The following is a 22,991-nucleotide window of genomic DNA, read 5'->3' as shown; positions in this document are numbered from 1 at the left end:
ACCTTTACTTGTTTTGTTTCATTCACACATGTTTGAACAATCCTTTATTATTAATCTGTCTACATCTCAATTTAACAGCTACCTTTTACTTTCTGTTCAGTAACGATAGGCAATTCCAGGGCTGAGATTATCCAAATTATTCTAGTGAAGGTATATGGAATTTAAAAACACAGTACCACAATTAATAGTGATTCATCCACTTTACATATAATAGCATACTCACGTCTAAACAACCTTATCACCAATCTAACAATCCTAATTGGAAACTTTTGTATACACAATTCTCAAAAACTCATCCCAGATTATTATTATTTTTTTTTAATCTAAACATATATATTGAAACAACCAGAAATATGAATAATACAAAAGCACTAGGACCATAGACTGTAAAAGAAGCGGGTGGGACATCATCCATAGCGTTCAGCTCTAGTCAAATGAAGCTCATCGAGGACAGTAGTTATAGCAGCGTCCCACATTTGGAATTTTGACTGTGAATATCATAGCAACCAAAGCTCCAATCCGGAGTGAGGTTGTTGAAGGTAAGCCCTTTCCTGCCTTCACTGCTATTTTAACAGGGAGCGGGCAATTAACGACTCTATCAATCAAACCTGTTGCTAAGAAAAGAAAATATAATCTACAATCCCAATTCCAATGAAGTTGGGACGCTGTGTAAAACTTAAAAAAAAAATACAGAATACAATGATTTGCAAATCCTTTTCAACCTATACTGAACTGAATAAACTACAAAGACATGATATTTAATGTTCAAACTGATAAACTTTATTGTTTTTATGCAAATATTCACTACTTTTCAATTTGATGTCTGCAACATTTTCCAATAAAGCTGGGACAGGGGCATGTTTACCACTGTGTTACATCACCTTTCCTTTTAACAACAATCAATAAGCGTCTGGGAACTGAGGACACTAATTGTTGAAGCTCTGCAAGAGGAATCCTTTCCCATTCTTGCTGAATTTGCAGCTTCATTTACTCAGCATTCCAAGGTCTCTATTGTCGCATTTTGCACTTCATAATGCACCACACATTTTCAATGGCAGACAGGTCTGGACTGCAGTCAGGCCAGTCTAGTACCTGCACTCTTGTACTATGAAGCCTCGCTGTTGTAACACATGCAGAATGTGGCTTGGCACTGTGTTGCTGAAATAAGCAGGGATGTTCCTGAAAAAGATGTTGCTTGGATGGCAGCATATGTTGCTCTGTATGTACCTTTCAGCATTAATGGAGCCTTCACAGACTTGCAAGTTACCCATGCCATGGGCACTAACACACCCCCAGACCATCACAGATGCTGCTTTTCAACTTTGCGCTGATAACAATCCGGATGGTCCTTTTCCTCTTTGGCCTGCAGGACACGATGTCCATGATTTCCAAAGACAATTTGAAATGTGGACTTGTTAGACCACAGCACAGTTTTCCACTTTGCGTCAGTCCATCTCAGGTGAGCTCGGGCCCAGAAAAGACGGCGTTTCTGGGTGTTGTTGATATTTGGCTTTCGCTTTGCATGGTACAGTTTTAACTTGCACATGGAGATCTAGCGATGAACTGTGTTAACTGACAATGGTTTCCTGAAGTGTTACTGAGCCCATGTGGTAATATCATTTACACAGTCATGTCTGTTTTTATTACAGTACCACCTGAGGGATCAAAGGTCACATGCATTAAATGTTAGTTTTCGGTCTTGTCGCTTACGTGCAGAGATTTCTCCAGATTCTCTGAATCTTTTGATGATATCATGAACCGTAGATGATGAAATCCCTAAGTTTCTTGCAATTATACATTGAGAAACGTTGTTCTTAGACTGTTGGACTGTTTGCTTATGCAGTTGTTCACAAAGTGGTGAACCTCGCCCCATCCTTGCTTGTGAATGTCTGAGCCCTTCGGGGATGCTCCTTTTATAACCAATCATGACACTCACCTCTTTCCAATTAGCCTGTTCACCAGTGGAATGTTCCAAACAGGTGTATTTTAAGCATTCCTCAACTTTCCCATTCTTTTGTTGCCCCTGTCCCAGCTTTATTGGAATGTGCTACGTACATCAAATTGAAAATGAGTGAATATTTGCATAAAAACAATAAAGTTTATCAGTTTGAACATTAAATATCATGTATTTGTAGTTTATTCAGTGATTTATTTATTTATTTATTTTCAAGTTTTACAAAGTGTCCCAGTTGCATTGGAATTGAGGTTGTATAATACATTGCCTGTCCAAAAAAACGTCGCCACCTGGATTTAACTAAGTAAATAGGTATGGGCCTCCTCCAGTTGCTGACTGTCAGCTGACTACCTGAATATAGTGAATGAACAGGTTATTCCATCAATTGTTTTTTTCTTCCTTGATGGCACAGGTATATTCCAAATCAATCAAAGCTAAAGCCGTAATCAAAGCTAAAGCCAGTCCAACAAAATATTAGTGTGTGACAGTTTTTTTGGTGGGGAATTTTTTTATTTTTTGGCCAGGCAGTGTATGATCTACTATTTAAGTCACATGTCTTCTCTTACTTTCCCCTTTATTTTTAGTTAGCTGTTTTTTTTTTTTTTTTTGGAGACAATTACATTATAACATTATAACATAGACACTATAATACATACTATAATATAGGCCCTTTAAAAATTACTCAAGTAAACGTAACTGAGTAGTTCCCACCTCCTAATGCTCCTTTTTTTTTTTTTTTACTTCACTAACCAGCACTAAAAAACAAAACAAAAAAAACAACAGACTAAAACACGACCGTATGCGTCATCGCGTCTGTCCAATCAGCTCCCGCGCCGCAGTCACAAGCCCCGCCCTCTGTATAAACCGCCATCTTAGAATCCCAAACGCGGATCTGACGCGACGCTGCGCGCAGCGGAGACGGACCAAAACAACGCGAAAATACGGTATTTTATCGGCTTTTAAAACATGCCACGGAGTCACTACGATCTCCGGACGAATTTACAGAAAATATACCCTTATTCCGTTTCACGCTGATACCATGTAATCTCATAAAGAACCAATTTGCTCTCAAACAAATGCCCCAAACTAAACGTCACTGAGCTAACGCCAGAGTTAGCATTAGCTTCCTTTAGCCGGAGAAAAATACAGGGTTTTAATCAGGCTTTTAATCAGTTTGTGCTTTTCTATTAAACACTAGTGTCTTTTGACATATACTGCGGTCGTGGGATTTGCAATAATTAGTTTATCTCATTTAAAAGGGCTAAAAGTGGAAGGTGGAAAAGCTCTGGCCGAAACGCGCCAAACCTGCTGTGCTTTTAGTGATGACAGGAGGAAACATAATAATGATGGCGTTAAACTTGTTGGCTGAGTAATTATTTAAACTGTTCACAAGTTTTAAGGGAAATTAAACATCGAGCACTACTGTAATATTGTTGTTGTTGTTTTTTTTGTTTTTTAATGAAGCAATCATTTGGACCAGAGGAGGGAGAGTGAACATATGGTACCGAAGAGGGACAGTGAAATTCTTAGTTTGATAATAAACAATATCTTAAGAAATAAGTCCCGGTTTGGCCCTGATTTAATTTAGTTTTGGTTCATCCTGGTTTATTTAGTCCTAGTTCGATCCTGATTTATTTGGTCCTGGTTCAGACCTGGTTTACTCCAGGTTCATTCCGGGTTTTTCCCCGTCTCATTTGCAGTCCTGGTTTTAGTCCTGACTTTAGTCCTGACTTTAGTCCAGTCCCCTGGTTTAGTCCCAGGTTTCTCTGCTCTTTCTGACTCTGATCCTATTGTCTGCAGTGAGGAACCATGAGTGAAGCTGCGGAGGAGGCGATGGACGGGTCACCTGCATCTGGAGAAGAAACCGACCACACACCCAAGAAACAGCCCAGTCCAGACAAGCCCTCCCTCTGGGGTAAAGGTCTCACTTGAGTTTTATGATACCCCGTAATTAGCTGTATAAGTTTGTGATGTCAGTAAAATGGGACAAAAAATATAAACAAAACAAATACTGAAAAAATGTCCTCTTATTAGTGGATTTCAGATTCTAGAATGTGATGACATCATACTCCCAGATGAGGGCAAAAGTCAGGTTTCCTCATTGATCACATTGTACTTTTACCATGAAATATCCAAAAGGTAGATTCACAAATGCTGAACTTGATGATCTATTAGTGACTAGACCCAAGAACCCTCTGTATTGCAACAAAAATCTGCATTTGAACAATATTAATTTTAGCTACCGCCATCTGTATTAAATATTATTGGCCTCTAGAAATGGATCACGGTCTTGTTTGGTGCGGTGTGAATGTGAAGGTTTGGATTTTTGGACTAACAGTGGAAAGCTGCACAGACCTCTTGGCTTCATCAAGTGTCAAATTAGCAAAGTTAGGCTTCCAGACAAAATGACTGCAAACGAGACTGCCAAAATACAGCCTGCTGCTTGTGTGAATTAAAGATGAACCTTATTTGGCCTAAAATTATCAAATATACCCGCAATCAGTGTCAGTTAATCAGTTAAGTCAGACATGCCCAAAGTCCGGTCCAGGGGCCAACTGCAGCTCTTGTACAAAGAGGCCCACAGCCTCTGGAATAAAAATAATTATGTGTGGCCCATCAGCACTGTTGACCAGTGTAAAATACACATGTACAAGCAATATTATATTTCACCAGAAGATGGCAGCAGATCCGAGCCATGCTCTGTGTAAAGACAGGTTTAAAGAAAGTCAAACATTTGCTTAGAAAATTCTGAGTTTGTTTGGTTCGACATATTTGTATGAGAAGACATTCTCGGTTATGATCTTTAACAAGAACTGTGGAAGGACAAGACTAACTGACTCACCTATGTGACGTTTTGCGCATCAAAGCCACTGTCTTTGAGTCAGACCTGGCTTATTTACTACAGTCAGATCTTACTTTAACCCAGTGCTTCTCAATCCCCCCCCCCCCCCCAATTAAATTAAATTTAATTGATATTTAATTAAATGAAATTTAATTAAATATCAAATAAAAAATAAAATTAAATAAACATCAAATGACTAAATTAAAATTAAATAAATATCAAAATAATACATTAAAATTAAATAAATATCAAATTAAAAGTAACTTAGCAATGGCAATTTAGCACCTTATATGATGCTCAGTGCTTGCTGCTTTAAGTGACATTTACAAAGCGGGATGATTGTTGGCAATATTTGGCACGTTTACGCTGAAAAAACTCCAGCGTCTTATCAGCGTGACTGAGGTGTAATGAGGTGGCGCCTTAACTTAATTTTCAGACACAGCAGACACCGGTCTGTCCTTGTGTCCCACCGGAGTCACGGTGAAGCCAAGTGCTAAATACGCTTCATCAGACTTCCTCGTCTTATTTTTCGGGTGACTTTACCTCCGTCTATATCCGCCTTTCTTTTCATCCCTGTTAAAATGTTTTCCATAGTGTCTCTTTAGCAAAAGTGTTTCTTGTTCACTGCCCTGTGTCACGATCTGTTCGCTCTCTCCTGCTCTTTGCTGTGCGTGCGCTGCGTACGCGCTGCATACAGCGCGTACGGTACTACAGTGTCATACGCGGAGTCATACGCGCGCCCCACTATTTGAGAACCACTGCTTTAACCCTTCAAATTAGTGCAGGCAAGTTATATGTTAGCCTTCTGAGGTGAATACATTCTAAAATCTCAGTGAATTTATTTTATTGTGATTATCAAAACCAGTGTAAATGTTTACTTTTTCATATTTATAATCTGTGTATCCTTCTTTTTTTTTTTTTTTTTGGAAGGTGAAAGCTATTTGCAATAAAAAGTAAAAAATAATTAAATAGTTCATTTGCATTTAATATTAATAGTTCAAAGAATGATCAGGCCAAATGGTCAGCCCCCACACATTTTCACCTCACCAAATCTGGCCCTGTTTGCAAAAAGTTTGCACCACTGAGTTAAGTTATTTTCTTTCCCACAGACAAGTGGCATCAGATAAACCAAAATTAAACATTTACCAAATGCACACTCATGAACATATCAAACATAGGCATGCTAAGTGACAGCACTTGTGCAGAGGATGCACCACTACAAATCACTGTACTTACAATGTAATGTGTCTTTTTAGCGCACTAAAAACTCCACATGCACATGGCACTTCCATTGCTGTCATCTGATTTAACTCTTTACACCTGCCTAAGATTGCTTCTGATTGGTCTTTTTTCTGTTGATTTGTGTTTTAGCTACCGGTAATCACCATCAAGCCCAAGCCTTGTCTTGCTTCTGTTTCCTTCTGAAAACAAGGAACAAAAACTTTGTAACTCCTCTGTGCTCTGCGTTCACGAGGGGGAAGGTCAGATAGTTCGTATTTGAGGGAGTTGTGAAACCAAAAGGAAGAAACTAAAATAATCTGCACCTTAGGCCAAATCGTATAAATGTACAATAGAATAGAACTGTATGAATTGCACAATACTGTGCTTATACTGTGGCAGACCTCGTGGCAATATGCATATCAGTATAGAAATGCTGTACTATGATATTGTGAAATGATTCATTCAACGCTTCTTGGATGAAAAAGTAGCTTATTCATAAATCAGTTGTGTTCTGATATGAAAGCTGTATCCAAACTGGGGCCACATATCAAAACACAGACTGACATGCACATATTTTAATTCACAGTATTGACCACCAGTCCAAACAGATAAGAATGAGCCACCGAATCTTTATTCTTGCATAGATCCTCAATAGGACACATTATATATTTCGCTTTATCAAAGAAGATTTTCAAAAACTTGCAGTAAAAAGTACTGCTTAAGATAATATGTGTCAATTTACCTGGAAGTCTGAGGGCTGCATAGTTTGGTCATGCCTGATGATGTCATCAACACAAAACTTTTTCTGTCTAATTATAACTATTTAGATTTTCAGAGCAATAAAACTGAACCTTTTAAGGCCTTGTTTTAGATGTACGTATTGGGATAGGTGTTGTATCATGAGGTTCTTGACTACCCACCTCTTTTTTTTATGGCACAGTGGAGGAATTCACATGTCATAGCAGCTTGAGTAAAAACTATTAAATTAGAGCTGGTAATGTTAATGTTTGTTAAATTGGCAGGTTTGAAGCAGGTGAAATAAACAGCTTGGATGTATGATTTGCTAATCAGGATGGATGAGATATCTGCAGATATTGATACCATTGTCTATATTGGTGTTGGCTGAGAACAATAGAGGTTTTTAGTCTCTGTTTGACCTTTTTGACTAATGAGCCAAAATGGCAATGGAACTGGCAATGGAACTGTTATGTCTGCATGTTAGACAAACATGTTACGATTTATTTTTATTTTTTTTATCCCGATAAACATTTTTTGTTTTTACTTTACAAGCTAAAAATACAGTGCCTGGCCAAAAAAGTAATCTCCCAAAAAAAAAAAAGTGGAGAAAAAAAATTGATACACATTCGCTGTGACATTACAGGATTTATCACAAGATTTATTTTCGTCCAATCATTTTTCACCAAGAACTTGCATTGATGATGAGTCTGACCACAGCGCAAAACCTTCTCCAACGCATGCCAAATATTCTCAATGGGGTTAAGGTCTCGATTCTGTGGTGGCCAATTCATGTGTGAAAATGATGTCTCTGTGATATTGCTTCGATAAGCATCTGCAATGTCACAAGATTTATTTCCATCCAGTGTTGCATTAATTTTTCACCAAGATCTTGCATTGATGATGAGTCTGATGCTGCACAAAGCTTCTCCAGCACATCCCAAACATTCTCAGTGGGGTTAAGGTCTGGACTCTGTGGTGACCAATCCATGTGTGAAAATATTGTCTCATGCTCCTGAACCACTCTTTCACAATTTGAGCCAAATGAATCCTGGCATTGTAATCTTGGAATATGCCATGTCATCAGGGAAGAAAAAAATCCATTGATGAAATAACCTGGTCATTCAGTATATTCAGGTGTCAGCTGACCTCATTCTTTGAGCACAGAGTGTTACTGAACCTAGACCTGACCAACTGCAGGAGGCTCGTACCCATTTACTTAGTTAAATCCAAGTGGCAACTTTTTTTTTTGGCCAGGCAATGTATAGTATCAGTTATTGGCCACAGCCAAACATCGGATATTGGTCTTGGCTCAAAAAATTCATATCATCCCATATACTAATATATGCAGTCCAAAAGAATGGGTTATTGTTGTGTGTCACTTGTAACCATAGATTGTATATATAAATTGACATGGCTAACCCACTAGCCGCCATGTTCCAAATAGGAAGCAATCATGGGTGAGCCTTTTGCCTCATTCGCTTAACTTTAAATTGAAAAATGTTCACTCCTCTCTCTGTATTGGCTGCAGTGAGCCTCGTCATTTTGGTCTCAAAATGTTTGTATTAACCTGCTCTATGCAATCCTGGTATTTTTATTTCAGCATTTTGTAAATCAGGATATGAACATAAATAACAGACAAATCAGGCAATCAAGGTTGCTCCCACTACTCTTAGCAATAGGTTTCATTGGCAGCATTGTTAAGCTAAGTTGCTAAGAGAAGGGATGTTGCCTTCAACAGCCTCGATCCAGATTGGCTCTTTGGTTGCTATGATACTTGCAGTTGTAATTCCAGCTATGGAGCCCAGCTCCAAATTTGCCCCTATAACTGCTAGCCTCAATGAGCTTCATTTGACTGGAGTCAAATTGTACAGGTGATGTCACACTTAGTCCACTTCTTTATGCCGTGCATGCTTGTAACGGTGGTGTTTTTGTCTCAGGAGTTGGTGAGATCATCGAAGGGAAAAGAGCGAAGAAGAGTGTGGAGCGTTTGGACATGCAGGTCCCCAAAAAGCCAGTCAAACTGAGCATCGGAGATGGTACAGTATATCCACCCATTGCACAGAAACGCGCGCGAGGGGTTTACTGGCCTTTTGGGCACATCACTTTGATAGTCACCACTGGCCTAAACCTAACCTAAAGATTCAGTCATGTCTAACAGCTTATGATCAGCTTGGGTTTTTTTAATGGAGGATCTACAGTAAAGGAGTAGAAGCATGTGGTTTGACACAGATGACAGACTTTTGAGCCATTTTTATTTGTTCCAAAAGCCATACAATGCAACTTTTTTTTTCCATTATGGATGTTTTAATTGCACTGAAAAATGTAGAAAAAATATGCATTCTTACTCTGAGTGGGCTTGTATCTCCACTCATACTTGGTCTGCAGGGGGGCTTACTGCTGCTTGTTTCCATGAAAATGTTGTTCCTTTGTTCTATTTCCATGGAATCATGTTGACACTTTGCACCTCCAGAAAGTTACACACTATCACTGGTTTAGTTCAGTGGTTCCCAAACTGGTGCATGTACCCCCAGGGAGTGTTGTATGGGGTACGTGGGGAGTTGTTTTTTTTTTTAATCTATTGAAAGTTGTTTATTTGATCAAATAACATTAAGAATTTACCTTTTCTTTAAGTTAAAACAGAATGAGTTGAAGCCTGTAAGTTTAACTAATAAAAAGCTATTCAAAGAGGGAGTGAGAAGTCTGTGCTTTTAAGGATCTTTACAGTTAACTATAGTAAGTGCAGAGAGAGACCTTTTACTTTCAGTAGTTGATCTTTGGCATCTTTTTTGCCGCCTAGATTAATTTTCTTTTTCACCCCCGTGTGTTGGCAGTTTCTTTTAAATATCAAGGATCAAGCTCATGATTTCTGTGGTGTGGCCTCAGCTCCGACTTGCTTTAACTTAAACTGTAGCAATCGGGTCATAGGTGAGGGGAGAAGGGGTAAATTAATATTTTTTTACTTAGTTGTCAATTAAAGGAATCATTTTAATGTATTTAATAGTATTTAATCTGTGTTTATAATGAGGAGAGAGGATACAGGAGAAGAGATGTGATGAGGATCTGTGAAGGAAAATGTTGAGTTGCAACCAGGCAAAAGTTTAGGTGCACATGCACCCAAAAATTTCCCTCTGGAGCCCTGCTGGGCCCTTTTTGAACCCTACTGACAGTTAACTGTAGGATTCTGCGCAATGCTCAGCCTGCAAGCGTAGGTCGTTCATGCTCCCATGCGGCAATTCTCCATAAAAATACTGAAATATGATACAAAAGTGTACATAGCAACTTGACAAACTCATCGTGATGTGCGGTAGTTTCATTAGAAGGATGCACGCTGATTGTGTTGTGATAGTGCTCTGAAGGGGTGAGTACTGGTAAGCAAAGGGAGGGGAGACCTAGAAACAAAAGTGAAACTTATAAAACATGTTTTGAAAACTTTATATTTGCCCTACATATGAATAACAATATTATAATCATATGTGTTACCAGTTAATACCTCATAGAAGTAAAATACCCCCTCAATACCAGTGGTGTAGTTGCAGATGCTTTTGACATTGACCTAATCATGTTGTTTTGTTTCAGGCAGCGGAGAGAAACTCGGGGACATCCCTCGTACAAGTCACCGACTCAACAAGATGAAACCTGTCGACCTGGTGCCTCTGCACAATCTGCTGTTTGACCGGCGAGGAAAAGTACAGAAAGAAATACTCCCTATCTTAGTTTATTCGTTTAGTTTATTTGTGATTATTTCTTTAACTCAAGATATATTTGTGGCCCTTGCTGTGGATTTTAAGTTATTTTAAATGTTATAAAAGGCCAAATATTGGATAGCAGTATCTGATCAGAAAATCTTTCAAAGTGCACAATATGGCTTTAGTTTAGACTCCATCTCCATGGAGACAAGCATATATTGTGACCAAGCCAAGTTACAAGTCAATTGTGTGGAGAGGTGACCCATTCAAAGCAAAAATGAATGTTAAAGGATTTATCTTAGCAATACAAACATGCAATTTATTAAATGCAACAAATCTATGTTTAATTTCATACTAATCATTCCTGGCAAATAAATAACATTGTCATGGAGACAAGCAGGTGGCAAACCCTCTAACAGAAATTTTACATAGTGGCCCTTTATACTGTAAAGTTACCTAAATGTGTTTTTGTGTTGTCAGTTGTCATTGATAAAGAAGAACCTTCGTCAATTTAATGGATTTCCCTTCGACGCCGACAGTGAACAGTTCACCAAGAAACGGGACAAACTCCAGAAGTGAGTTTTTATCAGAGATTTAAATAATTTAAATAATAAACAATTAGTGTTTAAATTACTGCTCATGTTCTAGAGCATGGTGTGAGCTGGGTTTGGATCTGGTTTGGGTCTGGTTCAGTCCTGGCTTGACCTTAGTCCTGGCCTGGCTTAGACCTGCTTTACTCCCTACTTCCATTCTGGTTCAGTCCTGGTTTACATTTCTTAAGTCTTGCCTTAGACCTGCCTTAGACCTGCCTTAGACCTGCCTTAGACCTGCCTTAGACCTGCCTTAGACCTGCCTTAGACCTGCCTTAGACCTGCCTTAGACCTGCCTTAGACCTGCCTTAGTCCTGCTTTAGTCCTGCTTTAGTCCTGCTTTAGTCCTGGTTCCATTCTGCTTTGGTCCTGGTTAGTACTAGTTTCAGTACTAGTACAGTACTGCTTTGGTCCTGGTCTAGTATTGGTTCAGTTCTGCTTTGGTCTGTTTTTTTAAAAAAAATTTTATTTCAGGGACTGCATATTAATCGACATTTCTGTAAATATGCCAGAATTAGCCAAAGGCTATCTTTCATCCGTCGTCCCTTGACAGCAGATACTATCCACCTTAAAAGGAGAGTAAAAATTACAGTACAGGAAATACATAGAAAACAGTCAAGAAATATATACACTCTTACATAAGATGGCAGACTCACAACAATCATTCAACTACACACCACCACTCAAAGAAAGCTCTGATGTTTTTCAGTAAAATAGCACGGTCCTGCTTTGGTTCAACTTCTGGTCTAGTCCCGGTCTAGTCCCGGTCTAGTCCCGGTCTAGTCCCGGTCTAGTCCCGGTCTAGTCCCGGTCTAGTCCCGGTCTAGTCCCGGTCTAGTCCCGGTCTAGTCCCGGTCTAGTCCCGGTCTAGTCCTGACCTACACATGTCTGAGATCTTGTGTTTTTGTTGTAGAAACTTCACAAACACAAAGCTGAAGTTTGTGTGTGAGGTGTTGGACCTGGAGAAGAAAGGCACTCACGCAGACCTGGTCCACAGGATCATGATGTTTCTGGTGTCACCCAAAAGCAGCGGAAAGGTCTCAGTTTTACACATTATTTATTCTTATGGAAGAGATACTGTTTTAAAGTACACTCAACAACCTTGGACTCAGATAAAGTCACATTTTATTGATACTTTGCATTGACTTTACGCTGGAGGGGGATCTACATGTATGCCTATGGCGGAATATTCAGGAGTGAGTATGGTGACACAATGCACACATTAGCAATAACTAACAAAAAAAAAGTCAGACAACTCAAGAAAACAATACAAAATGGATCTAAACGGCACATTTTAAGGACTGTGATCAATATGAGCATTCATGGTCCTGTTTAGGTGTGAAAATGTTGGCTAATGCTAGCTAGCTTGTGACTGTAATGTTATTTGAGAGGGACTTGTTTAACAGTACAAATCAGTTCACCTGTTGTACTTCCAGCTATGTCAGTTCTTTATTATCAGATTGTTGTAAAAATTAAGCTTAGATTAAAGTCTTAACTTGAGTAACAATTTAGGACGCCAGCCAAATATCATCCCAATCTATCGTTTGTATCTCTAATCATCACATTCATCATCAATATGAAATGCTGATATAGTAGACAGCCACAATGTGCCTGAGAGAATATAATCACACTGCATTTGCATTTTTAAACTTGAATTTCAGATTCAAGATGGGACATTGCAATCTAATTAGATTAAATCATGTCGAATGATCACTGATCAGATTGTGTGTTTTTAAACGGTGGGAAAAATCTTTTTTCTTTTTTCTACCTTGTTATAATGTTGTTCCTCATCAAAAACATGCCTGAAGAGGTTTTAGATGTCTTCCATGCACGTATTTTAGCCATCTCTCCCGGGTGCTATTTGAACCTTCCAGTACGAACCTGTAAAATGCTCATCTCACAAGCCTATAGCACCCAAGATCTCACACGACAGTTTTCCATAAATAAACAAAAACATGATGCAAAATTGTACAAACAGCTTGACAAACCTGATTTGATGTGCAGTAGTTTCATTAGGTCCATTTGGTAGCAAAATTTTCTTCAAGTGCACTAATATACATTGCGTAGATCTCAATATGTTTCAGAAACTATATTCTGCTGGTAGCCTTTGCTAAAGTAATTGTTTTTTCTTTAGAGATTGCCAAAAAAGAAAAAACGTTCGAAGAAGAACCTTTCGGGTGACGACTCAAAACCCAAGAAAAACTCTAAGAAACGAAACGGCAGCAAACAGAAACCAAGCTCCAACTCCAGCCCCAAGAAGAGCAAAGCCATTGTCATGGACTCAAGCAGCGACGAAGAAGAGGAGGAGGAGGAGGAGGAGGAGGGAGAGGGGAGGAAGACAGAGACTGAGACGGACGGATCAGAGGCAGGGTCTGGCGCAGAGTCTGGGGATAAACAGGAGGAGGAGCAGTCTGAGGATGAAGAGGATGAAGAGGAGGATGAAGACGAGGTAAGGCGCAGGAGTGGGTGATATGTCAAAAACTAATATCACAATTTTCAGAGAGACTCATCACAATTTCTATCTTATACAAAGTGGAAAATTATAGGATGTAGCTATTAATGATACTGTTTTGAATGGTTTGTTAATATGAAACCCTGAAACCAACACAAAAAGTGAGAGCTTTTTGCACAAAAAATATATGGCATCATTATAATACATAGTTTACAGTTGTCCCTCTCTATATCACGGCTCACCTTTCGCGGCCTTTCTGTTTCGCAGATTTTTTTGTGTGTTCAATTTCACATGCATTTTTACAGTCTATGAGCGTGTATTGTGTTCTGCGTCCTGATTGGCTAAGGGACTGTAGACCATTGTCAGTCAGTCTCCTGTACAGTACAGAATGTGTTCAGCCGAATTTACGCAAATGTTCAATTGCAGTGTGACCCTGAAGGGCTGTATGTTTGCAAGTTTACTCACCGATAAAACCCACATTGTCAGTGAAATGTTCTGCACCGACAAATTTCAGTAACGCTTTGGACTTAAGTGTTTCTCTGCACAGAGAGGCGCCTCTGTGGATACCACTGGAGCAGAGGCACATGAACAATAAAGCAATCATCAAAGAAGAGGCATATAATATATGAAGGTTTGAACTTTGAGAGTGTTTAAACAAGAGAGAAATGTGAGGAAATGTTAATGCCTGTATGAGAAAAGTGTAGAAAGTGTGTGGTGAGGGGTTTTACAGCCTTAAAACATATATAATAGTTGTAAAAAATAAAGCTTTTGCGGGTTATTGGAATGTCATTTCAAGTGTAAACACAGTTTGAACCATTTTAAACTGATCTGAGCCTTGGTCATTTCTCTCTGTGATTAAAAATATAAAAAGAGCCAGTCCTTTGAACAGATTTTTTTGTAAAGAACAGATCCAAAATATTCTAATCTCATAAAAGACCCAAAAGTCCCATAACTAGTACCTATTTTTGCAGATCTCAAAGTCACCACAGAAATTGCCTTGCTTGGCTTCATTTTAGTTTCCATTTTCTGTTGGTTAAATCAACAATTTTGTGGTTTCAGGAAGATCAACCAACATTCACATGGATAACTCCCAAAAACAACTAAACTTGGTACTTTTCAGATGATGTCAGTAGTGTTCCTTTGGGAGTGATGCAAACTGGAGGCACTTCTCTGTCTGAAGCTATATTACTCAAGTTAGACTTTAATCTGATATTTGTTTTAACACAGTCTGACCAGAAATAACTAAATTTGAACTAAAACAGTGCTGTTGAACAAATCCATCTCACGTAACATTACAGTCACAAGCTAGCTAGCACTAGCCAACAGTTTTTGAATTGGTCCTATTTAGGTATTTCATTTTCAACCAAAAAAAAGTGCGAGTGACTACAAACAGTCTTCATACAATTGTGAAACTTTTTTGGCTCTGCTGTTTGCATTGTATAACCATAGTAAGTGCTGAACATTCTGCCAAAATGATGTCACAGCAAAGTATCAGTAACTATTTTGTAAAGTAGGCAAGTTTTTAAAGTGCATATAACAAGTTTTCATGTTTTTCAAATTTTGACATTTTCATGTTTTTCTAAATCTTGGTGGGATGGTACCTGTTAGAGATGCACGGGTCAGCCTTTTTTCCACAGCAGAAGCTATTATACAACCCACCCCAATCTGCACCCGCAATCATTTTAAACACTGTAAAACTCTGTCAATAAATGCAGCTTTATTTATGTGAAAAGACAGACATAATGGGACTGAATCTGTCAATATGATGAACCAGCTGCAGTTTTCTTTCAAAACAAAATAAAACCTTCAGTTCTGGTCAGATTGCTGGGGGCCACTGCCTTATATCTGTCTTGAGGGAAGGGGCTAACCACACTGAAACTGTAAACCACGTGTGTCAAACTCAAGGCCCAGGGGCCAAATGCGGCCCGCAAGAAGGTAAATTAAAAGGCACAACTGTAATTTTAAAATAAGTCCATGCTGCGTTAATGTGTGCATTACTGAGATTTTCCCAAAAAGTGCAACTGAGAAATATTTGCACACAATGATCCCAAAATGTTCAGGAAGAGGAAAATTGTTGGCGTGGAGGGCAGTTTCAAGAAAGGTGAAGGTGAAGACAAGAAAAACCTGTATATTTTTTGTGCTTTGAGGTGGGACGGTTGTGAAAGACACTAAACATGGAGCTAAGTATTCAAAAGTTTATCTAGAGATACGCAGTTACAGAGACATGTAATATTTGCACACTGAATAAGTAATAAATACAGGAACAGTTATTTGACAAGTTTAAAACTAGTTACATTTATTTGACGTGACATTTGGTTACATTTAGTGACATTTACACTGCCCCACAGTCACATCTGGCCCTCGATGGCGGCCATTTTGCTGAAGTGGCCCTCAATGAAAATGAGTTTGACGCCCCTGCTGTAAACAGTTATTGTCTCCATAGCCAAACCATTTCTTTTCTCTGGCTAAGATCTGAATTTATTACTTTGTTTATGGCCATAACAAAGTAATGTAGTCTACTCCATTCAGTGTAGTGAAGAGTGCAGTGAGCGTTACACTGAAGAAACTAAAAAGCTACTCCATAAGAGGATATACCAACACCAGCGTGAGAGTTCCTTTGGACCCCAGTCTGCCGTACATCTCCATCTCAAAGACACTAACCACTCCTTTGAAGACAGTGAAGTTCAGATCTTAGCCAGAGAAAAGAAATGGTTTGAGAGGGGAGTTAAAGAAGCTATTTTTGTTAGGAAATACAATCCTTCCTTAAACAGCAATGGGGGCCTGAGACATAATCTGTCCCCCATCTAAGACTCCATCCTCAGACTCAGAACAATGAGAACAATAGCAGGGTCATTAAGGGCTGAATAGGGTTGTTTCATCTGAAACTGAAAACAATATGTGTTTACAGTTTCAGTGTGGTTAGCCCCTCCCTTCAGACAGATATAAGGCTTTGGCCACCAGCATTCTGACCAGAAATGAAGAAGCTACTTGGATGAGCAGTGAAACGTCTTCACTCTTACAATTTGTCCAGTAGACAGATTTAAACTTCATCTTTTGCTATGGATCAGACCTGGACGACTGAGGGTTTAAACAGACAATACCTCATATTCCATCTCTAAATCGCTTCTTTTTGGCTCCGTTTACTGTGGCAAATGGTTGTAACTGGCTAATATGGCGTACATAGGTGGTGCGCAATGCCGCTCAAAAAGGGTGTGCTGCGGTGGTGTCAGGTTATAAGTTAACTCCGCCAGTTGCGTGCTTACAGAAACTTTATTATCAAACTTAAGCCAATGTAGATGAATATTAGATTATTTTATAGGCTATAGTAATGATACCCTACATATTTTGAGGGGTGCGTCCCGCAGGTCAGAAATCTAGAACCTGTGCTAAATATTTATCATAGTTTCACGTCATTCAGCTGCGTTTTATTTACTTTATACAAAAATACATGAAGTCTACTGCACATGTTCAGCTAGGAAGTACAGTGGTCCCTAGTTTATTACGGGGGTTACGTAATAACCCACAAGAGGCCAAATCCGCGAAGTAGACAGCTTTATTTTTTACAACTATTGTATGTTTTGCAGCTGTAAAACACCTCACCACACACTTTATACACTTTTCTCACACAGGCATTAACATTGTCTCACATTTCTCTCGTTTAAACACTCTCAAAGTTCAGACCTTTGTATGTGTCTTTGTTGGTGCAGAACATTTCATCGACATTGTGAGTTTTGTCAGGGAGAAATCTTGCAAACATACAGCACTTCAGAGTCACACTGTGATCCAACATTTATGTAAATGTGACCCTAATATATTGTTCTCTTCAGTCTCTTGAGGCCGTGGTTTGGCAGGTTACAGTTAGATTTAATATGATATTTTTTCTTGCTGTCTTCTTTGCTTAAATAGACCAACACAGTAGGACAGTTACAGCTTGTCTTTATTCAACAATTTAACTCATCTCATCTCGTGCACGTTACATTTTTATCGGTGCGCTCCTCAGATGTGCTGTACCGCAACAATAAGTAGGAACCAATATTATTATGAAGAAAGTAATGTATCCAACATAATATAATAAAAAATATTAATTGTTGATAAAATAAGTACAAAGTAATAAACAAAATACTAATGACTCAAATAAATGTTAATACATAAAGTAATATCAAATAAATCAAAGATCACATAAATTTGGCTGAATGTAACGGAGGAGATTGATTGACAATGGTCTACAGTCCGGTAGCCAATTAGGACGCAGAACACAATGCACATTCATACACTGTAAAATAAAAAGCATGCATAATTGCACAAAAAAAACAAACTGCAAAACGGCAAGACCGCGAAAGCTGAACCATGATATAGCGAGGGACAATTGTATAGTTATAAATTAGGTCAGATCTTTAGAACCCACTTTAATGTAATTTCATGTGTTTCATTTCAGTCTCCCAAACCTAAAGCCCGAGGGAAAGCCAAAATGTCCGCTCTTGTGAAAAAGACAAAATCCCAAACAAAACCCGTGAAAAAAAGGAGCAGGAAGGAAGCGACGGGCTCTGAGTCTGAGAGCAGCGACAACCAAGTGAGAGCGGCAGAGTAGTTAACCTCCGCTCAGGAGTGGAGTGTGCATGTCATCCCTGTGTTAATGTGGCAGATTGGCTCACCAGTCTCTGTTTCAGCCCCAGAAGAAAAAGTCCAAACCAGCACCGAAGACGAAGAAGGCGGACAGCAGCAGCAACAGTAAAACCAACAACACAACGGGTAAAATATCTCCAGAAGTCAAATCTACAAATGTTTTTTTTTTTTTTTCCCCCCTGTGATCAAGGTCCATTCTCCTGCTATATTTCTCCAACCACACCACAACATCTGGGAGGGCATCTGACACACTAGAACATCTGCAGATTAACTAGACATTTGACCAGCTCCCATCTCAGTCTAACACTGCAGGGATACAGGAGGATGTGAGGGCATCTGACACACAGGGATACAAGAGGATGTGAGGGCATCTGACACACAGGGATACAAGAGGATGGGAGGGCATCTGACACACAGGGATACAAGAGGATGGGAGGGCATCTGACACACAGGGATACAAGAGGATGAGAGGGCATCTGACACACAGGGATACAAGAGGATGGGAGGGCATCTGACACACAGGGATACAAGAGGATGAAAGGGCATCTGACACACAGGGATACAAGAGGATGGGAGGGCATCTGACACACAGGGATACAAGAGGATGGGAGGGCATCTGACACACAGGGATACAAGAGGATGGGTGGCATCTGACACACAGGGATACAAGAGGATGGGAGGGCATCTGACACACAGGGATACAAGTTTACAAATCTCAACGCTACCATTTTGTGGTCAAAATATTTAACAGAAATGTAAGTGGTCCTTACCACCAGAATACACATTATACCATAGATTTTAGAAGGTGCTCCAGTAGGAAATGTGTGCTCTGCATTTGACCCACCCTTATTGTTATTGTCTCTTTGTTAAACCTGCATTTGACCCATCCTTCAGTGTCCATGTTTGCTTCTTTTATAACCACTTTGCAGGTAGAGGTGGGCAATGATGACAAAAACAATTTTATTTATTTTTTTTTTTGCATTACCTTTACAACAATATTCAGATGATGCATCATAAATGTGCTAAAATGTGCGTGTGAATCTTTTGGTTATATTTCAAATAATGGATCTTTTACATTTTGTGTTAAACTAGAACCTCAACCAAGACATTGATAATAAATACTGTCTGAATGTAGTTATCAAGATAATACAAATATCTGGAGATCTTCATTTCCTAGCCCTAGTCCTGGCTCAGATCTGTCCACTGGTCCTGACGGGTTCAACCCAGAGACATGGAGAGTCTGTTTACCTTCTCTTCTGTGTAAAATCTGCAGTTTTCATGCAGTATTGCATTATACAGTGCCTGGCCAAAAAAAAAGGTCACACACTCTAATATTTGGTTGTTCTGCCTTTAGCTTTGATTACGGCATTCACTGTGATATTGCTTTGATAAGCATCTGCAATGTGACAAGATTTATTTCCATCCAGTGTTGCATTAATTTTTCACCAAGATCTTGCATTGATGATGAGTCTGATGCTGCACAAAGCTTCTCCAGCACATCCCAAACATTCTCAGTGGGGTTAAGGTCTAGACTCTGTGGTGGACAATCCATGTGTGAAAATATTGTCTCATGCTCCTGAACCACTCTGTCACAATTTGAGCCTGATGAATCCTGGCATTGTCATCTTGGAATATGCCTGTGCCATCAGGGAAGAAAAAAAATCCATTGATGGAATAACCTGGTCATTCAGTATATTCAGGTGTCAGCTGACCTCATTCTTTGTGCACAGACTGTTGCTGAACCTAAACCTGACCAACTGCTTAGTTAATTCCACTTTTTTTTGGCCAGGCAGTGTATGTCCGTTGTAGAGTTATCAAAAGACAATCACTTGCTAATCAATTTTGTTTGTTTGATTTGGACGATGCATGTTAATGGACAGGCATGATACAACATGAATGTAAACACACCGGATTATAGCCAAAAGCTTGTTTCCATCTGTTGTCCTAGAGGGCTGGGGTCACAAAAGTGCCAAAAAACTAGAATATTGCACACTCCATTCATTGCACAGTTTCTGTTATTATCCCCAGGTTGGGGGTCATGTGGTCCTTTCTGAATTGTCATTGTGTAAAGATAGTGTAGTAAAGCCTGTATTGAAACAAAATATTGACTTTTTGATAAAATTCAAGATTACTCTTAAATTGTTCAACACCAGTTTAGAATCACATTGTAACTTAAAGAAACACTATTTTGACTATTTTGAGATGAAGATTACATTAATTTGTCATTGTTTGATTTGTTTTTCCATCAAAATTTCGTTTGAAATTTTAATATTGTGTCAACACAATATATATTTGCATAGTCTAATGCAGTGGTTCTTAACCTGGGTTCGATCGAACCCTAGGGGTTCGGCGGATGTCAAGACACACACCCGACTCACATGATTCGTGGACTGTGAGCATCTCCAGACACTGGCCGTGTCCCAATTCGACAAATGCACCCTTTGATGTGCCTATCGAAGTACCTGCCCAACTTAAATGAGCCGTTCGAACAGCATAAAAACATAAAACGACATAAAAACGAAGAAAAGGAACAGACTTTGCAATAAAAATGACATGAGAATGGCCAAGGTGAAGTCATGCATTTCTGAACTGGTCTCTCAAAGGCAACAGCAGAAGTCACACTGATTTGCAGTAAATATTAATTATTATTCTAGCCTGATGGAAATTAGGTGATGGGTGTGTGTTAAAAATAATAAATAGCATAAATACAATAAGTTCATTATTGGAATACATAAGGTTAAAAATTAAAATTATTTCAGTGTGGTAGTATTAAAAAAGGTCATGTCTTTGTGAAAAGGTATGTAAGTAATTTGTTGTGAGTTGATGCATTGTATTGGTTTTATTCTTTGAACACAGTGATGTTAATGCACGGTTTATTTTGTGCACCAGTAAAACATACATATGGCTTGAATTTGAAAAAATAATATTTTATTTTTCAATAAAGAAGGGTTCGGTGAATGTGCATATGGGTTTCAGTACCTCCAACAAGGTTAAGAACCACTGCTCTAATGTATGGTTTTGTGTTTCCAGCGGACGACAGCTCTGATGAAGACCAGCCGCTGATTAAAATGGTCAGGAAGGCTCCAAGTGACCAACAGTTAAAGGAGACTGTGCAGAGTTTACTGAAGGAGGCTGATCTAGAGGAGCTGACCATGAAACAGATCTGTCAGAAGGTACACACAGTACTACTACTGTTAATATTGCTGAAGTACCACCACTAGTGTACATGTGTAAATATGAAATCTAACACAGTGATACATATTAGTGTTGGCTCTGTGTGTGTGTGTGTTGCAGGTGTTTGAGGCGTATTCAGAGCATGACCTGAGCAGCAAAAAAGACTTCATCAAACAGACTGTCAAATCTGTGAGTGCCTCCACCTCCTCTGGACTTAAGAGGAGTCCATATTATGCTTGTATTTAACACACAAACCCTGCATATTTAGAGAAAACACTCCGTGCTCTGTTCCACCTTGTGATGTCATCCTGTGGTAATACAGGAAGTGCTCCACTGTGTTTTTAAACTCCAACATGTTCACTGGTTTATCGCGGGGGTTACCTTGTAAAAATAACCCACAATAGGTGAAATCTGCGAGGTAGTCAGCTTTATTTTTTACAATTATTATATATGTTTTCAGGCTGTAAATGAATTAATACTGATTCACGTGTATTTCTCAGTTCCTCTGACTGTGCCTTTTCGTCCCGGCACCACTCCGCTGTAGTGTCGATCCAACATTTATGTAAATTTGTCTGAACACATTCTGTACTGTACAGGAGACACGGCACGGAGGAGACTGATGGATAATGTTCTACAGTCCCTTAGCCAATCAGGACGCAGAACACAATGCACGATCATACACTGTAAAAAAGCATGTAGAATTGCACTGGAAGAATCCGCAAAACAGCGATACTGGGAAAGATGAACCACGGTACAGCAAGACACCACTGTGTAATCATTTGGATAATTTCAGCCCTGGAATTGCCAGTCTCTACTGAACTAAAGGTAAAAGGAGCTGTTGAAAACTGCTGCTTCATGACATCACAAGGTGAAACAGAGCATTTCGAGCTTTGGAGATGTAGAGAGACAAATAATAAACTGTTACTCAAACATGTGTGAATGAAACAAAACACAGCTCCAGGTCTGTTTTTCATCATTTTAATATGGCTTACAGCTCACAAGAGTCATTTTTGTGTAATGTAGGACTTTAAGCTGTGTTCTCCTGACTTTATATCAGCAGGGAGCTTAGTGGCTGTAATATGACAAACAAAAGCTGAACCTTGCAGAATGCTCTGGTTCACTCACAGGTCAATGTGTGGATGGGTTATGTGCAGGTGAGTGAATGAAGAGTGCCATATAGTGCATCATTGCGACTCAGGATAACACTACAAAGATCTGTAGGACTTTTAGCTCATGACTTCATTGTTACAAATGATACGGCCTGAATATGGATTGCCTTACTTAAAGGTCCTATATGACACAAAATGGATTATTGTGAGCTTCAAGCCATGTTATAATGTTTCCGCCTCAAAAACATATCTGGGGTTGAAGCTCCGCTTTAGTGCTGCTTCAGTCCTGCCTTAGTCTTCATATTAACTATCCTTTGTTTTGTGTTTCAGCTGATCACATGAGGAATCTCCTTTTTTAGTTTTTCTCAGCCTGTTCCAAGTTCCTCATCTCCCTCAATGATCCGTTTTTAAGACTTTTGCTTTTTATTGGTTTGTAAAATATTGATGATGTGTTGGTTGTCACTGGCTTCACCTGCTCCGTGAGTTTTTCAGGTCTAAAACAGAACTATGTAAATATGTTTTGATAAAAATATTTTTGAAAATGTTGAATCTGTTGCTGCTGATTTGGTTTGAAGTTTAACAAAATAAACTTTTCAACAAAA

At 39.1% G+C, this 22,991-nt stretch overlaps 1 protein-coding gene across 1 annotated transcript; it reads left to right on the top strand.

Annotated features, from left to right (window-relative positions):
• Positions 1 to 2,826: 2,826 nt before the first annotated feature.
• On the top strand, positions 2,827 to 22,991 carry dek (DEK proto-oncogene). Its single transcript, XM_033981043.2, has 12 exons — positions 2,827 to 2,898; positions 3,755 to 3,869; positions 8,693 to 8,791; positions 10,332 to 10,441; positions 10,922 to 11,016; positions 11,945 to 12,068; positions 13,166 to 13,480; positions 17,919 to 18,053; positions 18,151 to 18,232; positions 21,137 to 21,279; positions 21,401 to 21,469; positions 22,720 to 22,991. The coding sequence occupies exons 2-12, from the start codon at positions 3,764 to 3,766 to the stop codon at positions 22,729 to 22,731; spliced, it is 1,290 nt and encodes a 429-aa protein (XP_033836934.1). The 5' UTR covers positions 2,827 to 2,898; positions 3,755 to 3,763; the 3' UTR covers positions 22,732 to 22,991.

This window comes from Periophthalmus magnuspinnatus, chromosome 16 (genome assembly GCF_009829125.3).
Source record: "Periophthalmus magnuspinnatus isolate fPerMag1 chromosome 16, fPerMag1.2.pri, whole genome shotgun sequence".
Classification (NCBI taxonomy): domain Eukaryota; kingdom Metazoa; phylum Chordata; class Actinopteri; order Gobiiformes; family Gobiidae; genus Periophthalmus; species Periophthalmus magnuspinnatus.
This window is presented reverse-complemented; position numbering and strand designations above follow the sequence as displayed.

Excerpts from the sequence above, each read along its gene's own strand:
- dek (XM_033981043.2), top strand. The coding sequence starts at position 3,764 with ATGAGTGAAGCTGCGGAGGAGGCGATGGACGGGTCACCTGCATCTGGA. Across the intron at positions 8,792-10,331 it reads CAAACTGAGCATCGGAGATG|GCAGCGGAGAGAAACTCGGG; the intron begins GTACAGTATATC and ends GTTTTGTTTCAG. Across the intron at positions 10,442-10,921 it reads TGTTTGACCGGCGAGGAAAA|TTGTCATTGATAAAGAAGAA; the intron begins GTACAGAAAGAA and ends TTGTGTTGTCAG.